General features: G+C 43.5%; 1 protein-coding gene across 2 annotated transcripts in view; it reads right to left on the bottom strand.

Annotated features, from left to right (window-relative positions):
• BBS9 (Bardet-Biedl syndrome 9) overlaps window positions 1-13025 on the bottom strand; it is a 478097-nt gene that overhangs the window by 252202 nt on the left and 212870 nt on the right. For both annotated transcript variants that reach the window (XM_038771136.1, XM_038771144.1), the window contains exons 16-18: window positions 12568-12708; window positions 9570-9665; window positions 270-442 (exon numbers count right to left, since the gene is read on the bottom strand). In XM_038771136.1, coding sequence (XP_038627064.1) covers window positions 270-442; window positions 9570-9665; window positions 12568-12708 — 410 coding nt within the window. The remainder of the gene's footprint in view (window positions 1-269; window positions 443-9569; window positions 9666-12567; window positions 12709-13025) is intronic.

Genomic DNA, 13025 nt, shown 5'->3' with positions numbered 1-13025 from the left:
TTGCCAACTTGTACTTCCCAAGTGCTTAGTACAGTGCTCTGCACACAGTAAGCACTCAATAAGTACGATTGATTGATTGATTGTCACTCGAAGAGAAACTTCCAATTTCAACTCCAAATACTCTCTATTCACAGGACCCCTCCCTTTGGCAGGGGCTTGGAAAGAGAGAAGGGTGACTAAAGCCCCTGTCAATATGGAGATAATAAAACATGGTACATTTACCAGTAAGTGATTTGATCTACCATCATTTCAGTGACCATCAGACATACCTCAAAATGGTGATCAATTGATTCGAAGAATTCTTGGAGAGGAACAGTCCCAAAAAAGGAACATGTAAAATCTTTCATTTCCTGCTTCTCAAAATGCTGTTTAAGACGAAGAGTAAGCTCTTCCGTTATCAGCCACAGGTCTTCAAACTGGTCACTCTGGATTCTATATCGTTCTGTACAAGTGAAAGCCAAAAGAGAAGAGCCTCTTAGAATGTAACTGACACCAATACAAAATTGGGCAGCAATCCCCAAAGGTAACAGAAATGCTTACTATCATTCACTATTTCTATTTGTTCTGTTAATTACTTTGGTTGCTTTACTGCTTTTTAGCACCTAGGATTTGTACAGCTCTTTTAGGCAGGCACGTAAACTGGAATCATCATGGCCTAGCGGAAAGAGTATAGGCCTGGGGATCAGAAGACGTGGACCTAAAGCCAGCTCCGGCACATGCCTGCTGGGTTGACCTTGGGCAAGTCACTAAACTTCTCTGTGCCTCCAATTCTTCATTTGTAAAATGGGGAGTCAGTACTTGTCCTCCATCCCCTTTGGTCTGTGAGCCCCAGGTGAAACAGGAAACGTACCAGACTTGAGCGTGTTATATCATTTAGTACAGTACTTGGCACATAGGAAATGCTTAATAAATATTATTATTATCATTATTAGAAAAACATCTCAAATTCACGGGATCAAAAGACAGATGGGATAAATAGGAATGGGGTCATTATAGATGTAACAAGCAAGGGGTGAGAGTGAAGAGATGAGGCGCATACTTCATACGTTTGTACTAGGACTTACAGTTAACATTTTCAACCACCGACACCAACCGAAGTATGTGAGAAGCTTTAAAGCAGTACAAGGAAATCGCTTTGGTGGGCACAATACTTACAAAACAATCATAAGACTTAATCGAGGATTCAATGAGAGAGACGGATTAGGCGCTTTTACTGAATTCTCCGAGAGTTTAAAATCAGATTGTGCCATTTTCAAAACTCACAGAAGTTACACAGAATGACAGTAGATGAAGAAGACTTTCCAGCTGGCCTAAGAAAAGGTAACATAGCATAGCCAGTCACCGTCAGGGCAACCCAGAGCAAAGAGGAATGGGAAAATGGCAGCAAACCCTGGCTCAAACAGCCACACGGAAGAAAGGAAAAATTCCACGAAGACTCACGGCAAGTTTATGCTTCCCCACATCTTGTGAGATTTTCCCAAGTTAGAACAGAGAACCCGGCAAAGCAGTGTGGGAAAGTTTACTCTGGGAGCCCAAACATCATTCCTGGACAGAATAAACAAAGGGGAAGAAACAGGAAAGGAAAACTCTAACAGTTTTACAACAGCGTCCCTGCAAAAGATCAAACCGTACCATAACCGGCTAAGGGACCTCCACGCTGAGAAAGCGCATGCCATGGTGGGGGAACAGGCCGGGGTGAAGTCGACGGGAAGCCTGGGATGGGAGCACCCCATCATGTGGATTGGCTCCGTGAACGAAAGGGCTTCAGGAAATGTGGCGGGCAAGCTTAGGTTGTGACCCGATACAAACCCCCTCTGGGGACACCTCTTAGGCCTGATTCAGATAGTTGTGGGACATATCAAGTGGACAGTTGCCAGAACATGAAGCAGTGTGATCCAGGGTCAGTGAGGTCATAGATAAGTCAATCCCAGAGTGGGATGGCTGGGATTTGGTGGGCAAATTTAGGGAATGCAAAAACCTCAGCTGGAGCTTCCTGGGTTGTGGCGCAGGAACTAATGAACTGTCTGAAGTTTCTCCACTCTGGCTGGTGGGAGCAAGAGGCGGGGGGAAGGAGAGGAACGTGGTAGTGTTTGAGGGGGAGGTAGAGGACACAGACAGACTCAACAGGGACCAGACAGATGGAGAGAGAAATGAAGTCAAAAATACCTCATGCAGGAAGAGGCAACTAGATTTGCCAAGTATCCTCCTCTCCAGGGCCCTGTGGGGTTGAAAAATCCCTTTCCTCTAAAAAGCAGAGGGAGGATTACTCGGTGCCAATGTGGGTGGAGGGGGAGAACCCCAGAATTGGGTTTCCCCACTGCCCATGTTGGCTAAGAAAGGGGATTCCCTTTCATAAAGACAGGCTCTATGAACGCCCCCTCCCTCAGGGTCCTGCAGGTAGGGGAATTCAGGAAAAAATTCCCAGATAAATGGGATTTAGCTACAGTGAGACCAATCAATATCGATCCCTTCAGTGTCACCCCAAAGAGGTCCAGCTGCCCTGCCAGAGGAAAGAGGCTTTGGGGCTGATCTGGACCCAAGACGTGTTGCTTCTCTTAGAATAAAGCATCCTGCCCAGGAAGGAGACTACCTGTTGGACTCTTTGTTAAGTGGATGACAGCAGTGTGGGAATTTGGGGGAATTCCAGGTTGGAACAAGGCCCTGGGGGACGGGCCACCTGTTCCCTGACTCCTCCAAGGTAATGGACAGAGAGAGCTCCCCTTTCACGAACTCTTTATCCTTTTGGGGACGACCACCTGATCCTGGCTCTGACTCTTGGCCCCTTTATACACAGTTGGGAAGATAGGTAGCTTCCCCGTCTCATATCTTTGTGGTAAAATGGGTTCACAGATCCCCTGGAGTGGCATCTCAGCCTTTTCTTCACCAGGGGCTCCACTGGACTGTGTCCAATCCAATTTGCGTAATAATATTAATAATGGCATTTGTTAAGTGCTTACTATGTGCCAAGCACTGTTCTAAGCACTGGGGTAGATACAAGGTAATCAGGTTGTCCCATGTGGGGCTCACAGTCTTAATCTCCATTTTACAGATGAGGTAACTGGGGCAAAGAGAAGTTAAGTGATTTGCCCAAAGTCACACAGCTGATAAGTGGCAGAGCGGGGATTAGAACCCATGACCTCTGACTCCCAAGCCCATGCTCTTTCCACTTGTACCCACCCCAGTGCTTAATACAGTGCCTGGCACATAGTAAGCGCTTAACAAATGCCATCATTATTACCAGAGGAGCAGCGAGGCTTAGTGGAAAGAACACGGGCTTGGGAGTCAGAGGTCATGGGTTCTAATCCCGGCTCTGCCACTTGTCACTTGTGCGACTTTGGGCAAGTCACTTTATTTCTCTGTGCCTCAGTTTCCGCATCTGTAAAATGGGGATTAAGACTGAGCCTCATGTGGGACAACCTGGTTACCTTGTATCTACCCCAGAACTTAAACAGTGCTTGGCACATAGTAACTGCTTAACAAATACCATCATCCTCATCATTAAATGTTGTGTTCAGTTAATAAGCCTCAATATCAGCCACAAATATTACCTAAAAGTACAGTTGCAAACATCAAAGCTTCAATACTCAGCTCCAGAAACTAGAGTTCTAGAACCGTGACAATTATAATTCTGGCACCCACTGATCCTTTCTAGTTGTTAACTTCACAATTCAGCAAGTTCCCAATACATCACCAATTGAATGAATTCACATAACTGCAATAAAAAACACCTCTCTTTTCCCCTCCATCCTCAGAAATCTACAGCATTTTCCAAAAGCAGCATGGCTTAGTGGAAGGAGCCTGGGCTTGGGAGTCAGAGGTCGTGGGTTCTAATTCCAGCTCCGCCACTTGTCAGCTGTGTGACTTTGGGCAAGTCACTTAATTTCACTTACCTCATCCATAAAATGGGGATAAAATGGGGATTCCCTTCAAGGCCCTACTGAGAGCTCACCTCCTCCAGGAGGCCTTCCCAGACTGAGCCCCTTCCTTCCTCTCCCCCTCGTCCGCCTCTCCATCCCCCCCATCTTACCTCCTTCCCTTCCCCACAGCACCTGTATATATGTATATATGTTTGTACATATTTATTTATTTATTTTACTTGTACATATCTATTCTATTTATTTTATTTTGTTAGTATGTTTGGTTTTGTTCTCTGTCTCCCCCTTTTAGACTGTGAGCCCACTGTTGGGTAGGGACTGTCTCTATACGTTGCCAATTTGTACTTCCCAAGCGCTTAGTACAGTGCTCTGCACACAGTAAGAGCTCAATAAATACGATTGATGATGATGATGATGATTAAGACTGTGAGCCCCATGTGGGACAACCTGATTACCTTGTATCAACCCCAGTGCTTAGAACAGTGCTTGACACATAATTGGCGCTTAACAAATATTATTGTTATTATTATTATTATTACTAAAAGGGATTCAGGCATCGGCTCACTTCTTCTTTTGGACCTCAAATGAGTGATACCATGGGGGATAGGGACCATCCAATCTGATTAGCTTGTATGTACCCTAGAGTTTAATACAGCGTCTGACACATATTAAGTGCTTAACAAATACTATAATCATCATCATGTAGCTAGGAGTCCTAGATTTCATATAACATCAGTCTTCAGAACCACTGTTGGGTAGGGACTGTCTCTATGTGTTGCCAATTTGTACTTCCCAAGCGCTTGGTACAGTGCTCTGCACATAGTAAGCGCTCAATAAATACAATTGATTGATTGATTGATTCAGAAGAGCACCGCGTATCTCCCAGTAACTATCTCATTCCTCCTCACCATCTGCCCGTGAAATGGATCAGAATGATCATCGCCTTACTGTGGGTGTGAAAACTGAAGCACAGAGTGAGGTGCTTGGGGTCACCCAGTTAATAAGAATGGTGGTGGTCACTGAGCGCTTACTATGTGCCAAGCGCTGCAGATACAGAATAACCAGGTTGGAAAAAGTCCCCATCTCTCAGCAAGCTCACAGTAAATACAAAAGAGAATAGGTATTGAATCTCCCATCTTGCAGATGGGGAAACCGAGGCACAGAGATGTGACGTGCCCAAGTCGCAAAGCGGGCAAGTGGCAGAGCTGGGATTAGAACCCAGTAGAGCTGACACTGGAACTTGGATTTCATCATCAGCAATTTCATCATCATTGGCTAGACTCCCTCAAGCTTCACAGCATGACCAGGCTAGATACGGGACATCACTACCAACACAGTGGATCACCAGGTTCCACTGAGAGAGACCCGGGTGAAGAAGCCTCCGCATCTATATAACCTTAGCAAAGCGAAGGCCTACGGAAGTCCGATGCCTTTAATTTATTCACTCATTCGTTCATTCGTTCACTCAACCTCACCTACTCTGTGCAGAACATTAAAAAAAGGTGGGGGGAAGACTACAAGGATGATAACTCTGACATCGGACCGCTGTTCTACAGGGAGTTCACAATAGAAGAATGAGGGGTGGGAGTGGCAAAAGGCACCTGAGGAAATTTTGAAATTACAAAAACAATGAAATAAAAGCAAAGCTAAAAGCAATAACAAGCAAGGGAGAGGTAAGGTGGCCTAGAAGGAAGAGCACTGCTGGAGAGTCAGGTGACCTGGATTCTAGAAGTAGTTCTCCTACTGGTCTGTCATATGACTGTGAGCCCACTGTTGGGTAGAGACTGTCTCTATATGTTGCCAATTTGTACTTCCCAAGCGCTTAGTACAGTGCTCTGCACATAGTAAGCGCTCAATAAATACGATTGATGATGATGATGACCATAGGCATACCACATCGCCTCTCCTCATGTGTTAACAGATATGATACCTGCCCTTCCTTCTAGATTGGGAGCCGTAGACTGTGTCCAGTTTGATTGTCGGTAAATCATACAACCCGGAGAGTTAGATAGAGCTCTACTGCCTTGGTTGGCTTCGAATCTGAAGGCCTTTCATAAGAAGTCAGAATCGTAGATAATTGTTACTTTACCATAGGTTGAGAAGCCAAACGGCCTAGTGGAAAGAGCACAAGCCTGGGAGTCAGAGGATGTGAGCTCTAATCCTGGCTCTGCCACTTGTCTGCTGTGTGACCTTGGGCAAGTCACTCAACTTCTCTGTGCCTCAGTAACCTCATCTGCAGAATGGGGATTAAGACTGGAAGCCTCATATGGGACAGGCACAGTGTCTACCCCAGCGCTTAGAAAAGTGCTTGGCACATAGCCAGCACTTAACAAATACCATTATTATTATTGTTATTATTATGATTAATAATAATCCTACCTCTTCCACTTGTCTGGTGTGGGACCTTGGGCACTTTCCTTCCCTGTGCCTCAGTTTTATCTGTAAGTGAGGATTAAATCCTACTCCTTGCTACTTACACTGTGAACCCTGGGACATGGACTGTCTCCAACCTGATTATCCTGAATCTACCCCAGCACTTGGTACAGTGCTTGGCACACAGTAGGAACTTAATAAAAACCCTAATTATTGTTTATTATTGAAGGGAAACCATTTCCAAGACACTAGAGAATTCTTTTCCAAGATACGGGAACATCCAAACATCCACAGAGGGAGCCATTCCCACTTTTTTTAAATGGGTCTAAGACAATTGAGAATTTAATTAGTGTGGAATTTTTTTCCTAACGGCATGAACCCCAAGCTGCATTTTTAAGCATTTGTGCAATTAAATTGGAATACCACATCACTTTCTGGTGCTAAAAGCTACTCAGTTTCCCTGATGAATTGATACCTCAGACAATAAACTATATTTGATTACCCTCTGCTGCTTTTATAGTCTAGGCTGTCTCAAAGGCAGGAAATTGAAGTGAATTTACCATTCGTCCCACTTCCCATCTTAGGCTGAACATCAAGCCATTTTTAGAGGAGGGTGAATATGAGGCATCCACGATTCAGCTAGCCAGACCCCCAGGGCAATGTCATCTGACTTTTTGAGCATTTGGATATTTCCTGTGCAAAAGATACTGTTTACTTTGTACACTTTGGATCTTTCTTGCTCGGCGGAGTTAAAGTTGAGCAACTTAAAGAGAAATGGGCCTGGTGGAACGTTCTAATGGCCCTCAAGTTTATCATTTTTCAAATAGATGGAAAAAAAAGCACACACACTTCCCCACCCATTCATTCTCTACCACACTGTTCCATGTACGGTACATGACACTTTCCTGGGGGCCTGAAAGGCATAGCATTCAGTTTCCATCTGAATGCATATGGAAGTATGTGGTGGGGTCATTAAAGAGAGAGAAGTAAAAAAAAAAATATATGGAAATCCACTCAGGAGAGATGAGTGTAATATCTTGGAGACTCCAAAGGCTTCTCAGTAGCCTGCTCAAGTGTTTTTTCTCCCTGACAGCCAAAAAACATTCATCTTCCTATCCAACCACAATTTCTCCTGCCTTACTTTAAGCTCAATCCCTCTGCCTAGTCCTCATTAGACATGAAGAAGAGCTGGTTAGAGTTCTCCTCATAAAATGTGCCAAAGATTTGAAGACAGTGACTCAATCTTCTCAGTGCCTTTTCTTCTCATGAAACAATGCTAATTCCTTCAACCTTTCCTCATATGTTCCGTTTAATAGTTTTGATCGCTCTTCCCTGGACACTCCTGAGTGTCTCCTTGTGCTTTTAAAAGGGGCTTGACCAGAAGGGATCCCAGGAATCTAACAAGGGAAGAGTTGAGCAAAGAGATTTCCTCCCATCGCTTGAATGCCAACAGGTCTCCAAACAGACCCATAAATGGAGCCACCACATGCAGCTGCCAGGCCACTGCCAAATCCCAGGGCTCTTCAGGTGCTACCTCATGGCCAGAACAAACCACCACCATCATCTCCTGACCATCAACAATGTGATCATCAATGGGATTTATTGAGCACTTACGGTGCACAGAGTAGTGTACTAAGCGCTTGCAAGAGTACCATACAACCCAGTTGGTAGACACAATCCCTGCCCACAGTGAACACCATCATAGCAGACCAGCGCCATGCCTGTGGAGGTTCGAGACCATGTGAGGCCTCCTTTCTCCACTCATGGGTAACCTCCTTAGGGCAAGGATCAGGCCTACCTACTCTGTTGTATGGTTAAGACAGTGAAGCTCAGGTGGGACAGAGACTGTGTCCAACCTGATTTGCTTATAGCCGGAGCTTACAACAGTGCCTGGCACACAGTAAAAGCGTAACAAATACCATCATGACCATCATTATTATTACTCTCTTGAGCGTTTCCTTCAGTGCTCTGCACATAGTAAGTGCTGAATAAATACCACTGTTTAAATGATGGATTGAGGAGGCTGACCCGTTCTAATTCAAAGACTGCCATCAAGTAATGTAACTTCTGAGGATAAACCTGCCACCCCCATCCCTGACAACTGTTTTCCTCTGTAATGTACTTCATGTATTTAATTTCTACTTCTTTATTGCTCCCATTGGTGACCATCTTTCCCTTTTCTGTGAAGCCAGTCAATCAGTGGTATTTACCGAACACTTACTGGGTGTCAGCACCAAACTAAGTTCTTGGGAGAGGACAATAAAGTGATCCTCCCTCTCTTATATGCTAAATCTTTTGTAGTCCCAGATCTGTGGCTTACCTGTTTATTTGAAGCGCATAGTAGGTGCTAAATACACACAGTAACTAACCAATGACATAAGCTCCTGGCTAAATATGACCCCTTAGCTGTCTCTGTTTTCCTTGTGCCTCTTCTATCTTGTACTTGCATTGTTTCACTACTGCTATTTTCAATTCTCACTTCACTGAAAACCTGCCCAAAAAAATCTCCTCAAAAGAGCCACCACTTCCCTGAAATCTTAGTTGGCCCACCTGCCACTGTTACCTCTGGACTGTGTGTCAAAAGGTAGATCACACTGTTGGAGCTCAGCCTTTTCTGAATCCTTTCTTTCGACCACTTTACTACACATCTGTGTATCGCAGTGTCAGCCGTCACATGTCGTACTCTACTCAGTAAGGGTGGGTAGTGACAAGCATTCATTCATTCATTCAATTGTGTTTTTTTAGCGCTTACTATGTGCAAAGCACTCCAGTGCTGTAAAATTCTAGGAAAAAATGACATTCTCCAGGTTCTCACTGTTGGAAATGCTGCCTCACCGTGTAATGAAATTGCTCAAGTCATCAGCATTGGGGACTGGTGGAAGGAACTCTATTGTATTGTACACTCCCAAGCATTTAGTATAGAGCTCTGCACACTGTAAGTGCTCAAAAAATACCACTGATTGATTGACCTAGAACACGGCATAAACTGTTGTCTTGTTGCATTTATGAAATGATTATCTATAAGAATAGGGAATGAAACATTCACTCTTCATTAATGAGTATACTGCCGGGCTACTGAATTGATCAAACCCTTTCTCATTTCCAGAGATTCTGTCCTTCTACATATGGAGAAGTCTCATTTTCAGTTGACAGTCTGTGGGTTGGAATTCACTGTGATCTCTGGACACGTCCTCCCAACCTTAAGTTCTCTATACAGTGTGCTCTCTACTCCCTCAATTTCTGACTGCCCTTGGTATGCAAACATCAGGTCTGGGGCCCTCCTTGCTCACGGGTGAAACTCACTCCCTTGTTTTAACTTACGAGAAGTCTTGGAAGCGAGAAGGGTGACTACGGAACCACCTATCAGATGAAATCCCAGCACGTTCACCTGATCATCGTCTGACCCGTCGGCAAAGTCTGCAATGGAAAATAAGGAACAGTGAGGCTGTTACTTCAACTGAATGAAAAATGAAATTTTTGCAAGTTAAACAGTGAAGTAAAAGAGGCAATCTGTCACCTTTACCCTTCAATAAGGCAGGGTTGCAACTGGTGAGTTCGATTCAATCACCTTCTCTTTGAGAGAGGACCTTTCTGCCTCACCAACAAAATTCTGACCATTTTAATTTCCTTCTTATAAAAATCTGATCCCTTTGGTATTAGCTCGCAAGGCTTTCCTTCTGAGCCAATAAGGTAAGGTGTCTACTCTGCCTTTATCTTTAGTTCTGCTGGGCAGAGCTGATGAAAAACTTTTTTTTTTATCTCAGAGAAAGATAAAGGAGAAAGAAACAACTTGAAGAAAACCAAACTGTAAGAGCACCCAACTTTGATCCTACTCAAAATGATCCAGGATTTCAGGACTCTGGAATTAAGACTTAAAGGTATGAAGATGCTATCAAACCTACATTGATGTAGACACACCTAAAGTGAAATACACAGGCTAAACTGAAAAGCTTTATAAATTTTTAATTAAACTTCCCGACTGGATGCAGCAGACTCATGCATTTTCTGCAAACAAAATTTAACTCTAAAATGTCACTGCCCCGACAAAAGGAAAGAAAAAAAAATAGAAATAAAGACAAGGCAAATAATTCAGTAGGACTAAATGTATGTCCTGGAAAAGCTGATTCTGTAATTCAAAAAGGGGTTTTAAGAGACGCTGGTGATTCACAATTGAAGAGCTTGTCAGGTTTTTGAGTTTTTCTAAAAAGGACAGGGAATGTGGCTTTAAAAAGTCTTAACTGGTTAAAGGACCATAAAGATGGTTCAAATTTAAATGCATTTTCTAGGGAATATTAAAAGAAACCATAGCAGTCATTTATCTTAAAGTAGGCAAAAATACAAAGTTAGCCGCCTGATCACTGGACTGCACAAATGGAGGGCTTCTTGGGGAATATATGATGATAGTAGAAAGAAAATGTAGATGCATGAGAGGAAATACCTGACTTCTCATTCCCATTACTCTCACTTAACTGGATTTACTTGTTTGCCTCATATTTATTTACAGACGTCTGGCCAGGAGAGCCTTTTCTGATGCCACAATTATTAACAATGGCCCCTGCCATAAAATACGGTAGACACGGTGCATACTGAAAGTGGTTCAGTTCTGGTTACACTGACATGCAGACTCTTCATAGCATAAAGGCTTCCTCACATTTAATGTGGAAACAAAACAAAGACTAGCGAGCCGGAATCTGAAGGGTTACTTACCCGGAAAATATGAATAGTTTCATAAGGAATAAATGCAGGTTACTAAAGTATTCAAAGGCAACATTCACGCTAAGGGCTTTTGAAGCCTACTGATGGAAGTTCACTGGTGAGCCACGGGTGTTTTGCTCAAAACATCTGGGTCCCCACAACCCCAGAGGCACAATGTGTTTGATATGCTAAGCTGTTTGTTCTAGCACACGGAGCCCAATTGTCCATCCAAGTCACCACTTTAAGAGAGAACTGCCAAGCCCTCCGGACTCGGACGTTTAACCAAAGAGAATTTTTGGATTTGTTGCTCGTGTGTCTCATGGTATTGGAAATTTCTGGCTCTCCCTTCAGAGGCAGGCAGAGACTCAATAAGGCTCTTCATTCTGATACATGCTGCCTGTAAAATATTGCGGTTACTTTGTCTCCGGGATCCTTTTTACAGATTTACCTTCTTGAATTCTCCATATTTTATCCACACAGAAGTTGCTCAGGAAGAAAGTAAACCCCCAAAGAAGCAGAGCTAATTAAAATTCTAAATACCCATTTATGAGTGCTCAAGTATATACACACACAACACTTCTAAATATTGTTATGCAAGCGAGCATATAAAAGCTAGCTTCACTGGGAAAGTGTTTCACTCAGTCAACCCATCAATCTTTTTTACTGAGCACTTACTGTGTGCAGAACACTATACTAAGCTCTTGGGAAAGGACAACAAGGCAGAGTCGGTAGGCAGGCATGTCCCCTGCTCACAAAATTTTCAATTAAAAGCACCTCAAAATCCAGATTAACAAAAAGAACAAAAAGATTAAAGACAAAAATTAGACATCATGAAACGTCTGTACTCTCTTGGAAGCCATCCTTTGGGAGTGAAAATTTTATTCACTAATACACAGTCAACAGTGGGATGGGAAAGGCCTGTCAATCTCCAAGGGATTAGCTTGTTGTTTTTCTGTCTTTTTGAATTCTATCACTACCACCGAAAGAAGAGGAGGTATGGAGTGGCTGTGTATAAGAGCCAATGTTTTGGAAACGTATTTCACCCCACCAAAGCGTAACTGCAACCAGCTTAGCTAAGCTGCACAGAATAGAAGCTAACTGTCACCTGGAGAATGGTTCTTCCTTCCCCTACACCCTCGGACACGGACATAAAGGGTCAAAGTGATGAGCCGACCCTCCCCCTGAGCCCCAGAATGAGCATCCTTGGGCTCCAAATGCCACCGACATCTGATTTCAGAAGTACCCTTACTTATAGGCTTGCTTACTGGGACCATAAACATATATTTAGGAAAGTCCTATGTATTATATACATACGATAAAGGGGATAATAAATATTTACATTCCAGACAATGATATCCTGGAGTCTTAAAAGAAACATTTGAAGCTTTCGTTGCTGAGCCGTGAAGCAAAATAATGATTATAATATTTTTAATCAAACTCAAAAGCTTTGTATCACTGCTTTGTTGCCATAAACTACACCTTTGAACAAGCAACCTGGAAGAAAAATCCTTGAGGCATTCTAATAGGCTGATTTGGAGTTTATCTTATAATTACCCCTCTTTACTCCATGATAAAGAATTTCTAGCATTTTGGATGTGAGAGACCTGTCCGCCCCAAGCCCTACCTGGGAAGAGATTGAAAAGATTCGCTGGAGGTTTGTTGGTATCAATGGTTACTTTGTAGGTTGCAGTTTTGGAAGGTTGGGCTGGAAAGCATATTAACCTGAGGGGCAGGCGAAATTTGCATTGGAGAACTCGAGGGATACCTGAAAAACACAAGAACAGATGCGTTTTGGTAGTGTCAGATCTTGGGGGCTGGAGTTTAGCAAATGCCCAAATGTTTCTACTTGGATACGTACTGTTCTGCCTCACGCTTGCTTGAAACGTCTGCCTCAAAGTACGCTAAAGCCAAAGTGAGGCCGTGCCTGGCCATCACAGCCGTGACATTAACATTTTTCTGTCATCGGTTTCGAGACTAAAATCCCCCTCCAAAACACGACCAGGGTGAGTCCCGGATTTGAGGCTTCACCAATCTCAGAGCTACACTCAATGTCACTGGAATATCATAATGCCCATGCAAGGC

This window comes from Tachyglossus aculeatus, chromosome 2 (assembly GCF_015852505.1).
Source record: "Tachyglossus aculeatus isolate mTacAcu1 chromosome 2, mTacAcu1.pri, whole genome shotgun sequence".
Lineage (NCBI taxonomy): Eukaryota > Metazoa > Chordata > Mammalia > Monotremata > Tachyglossidae > Tachyglossus > Tachyglossus aculeatus.
Note: the sequence above shows the minus strand (reverse complement) of the source record. Positions and strands in the feature narration are given on the sequence as shown.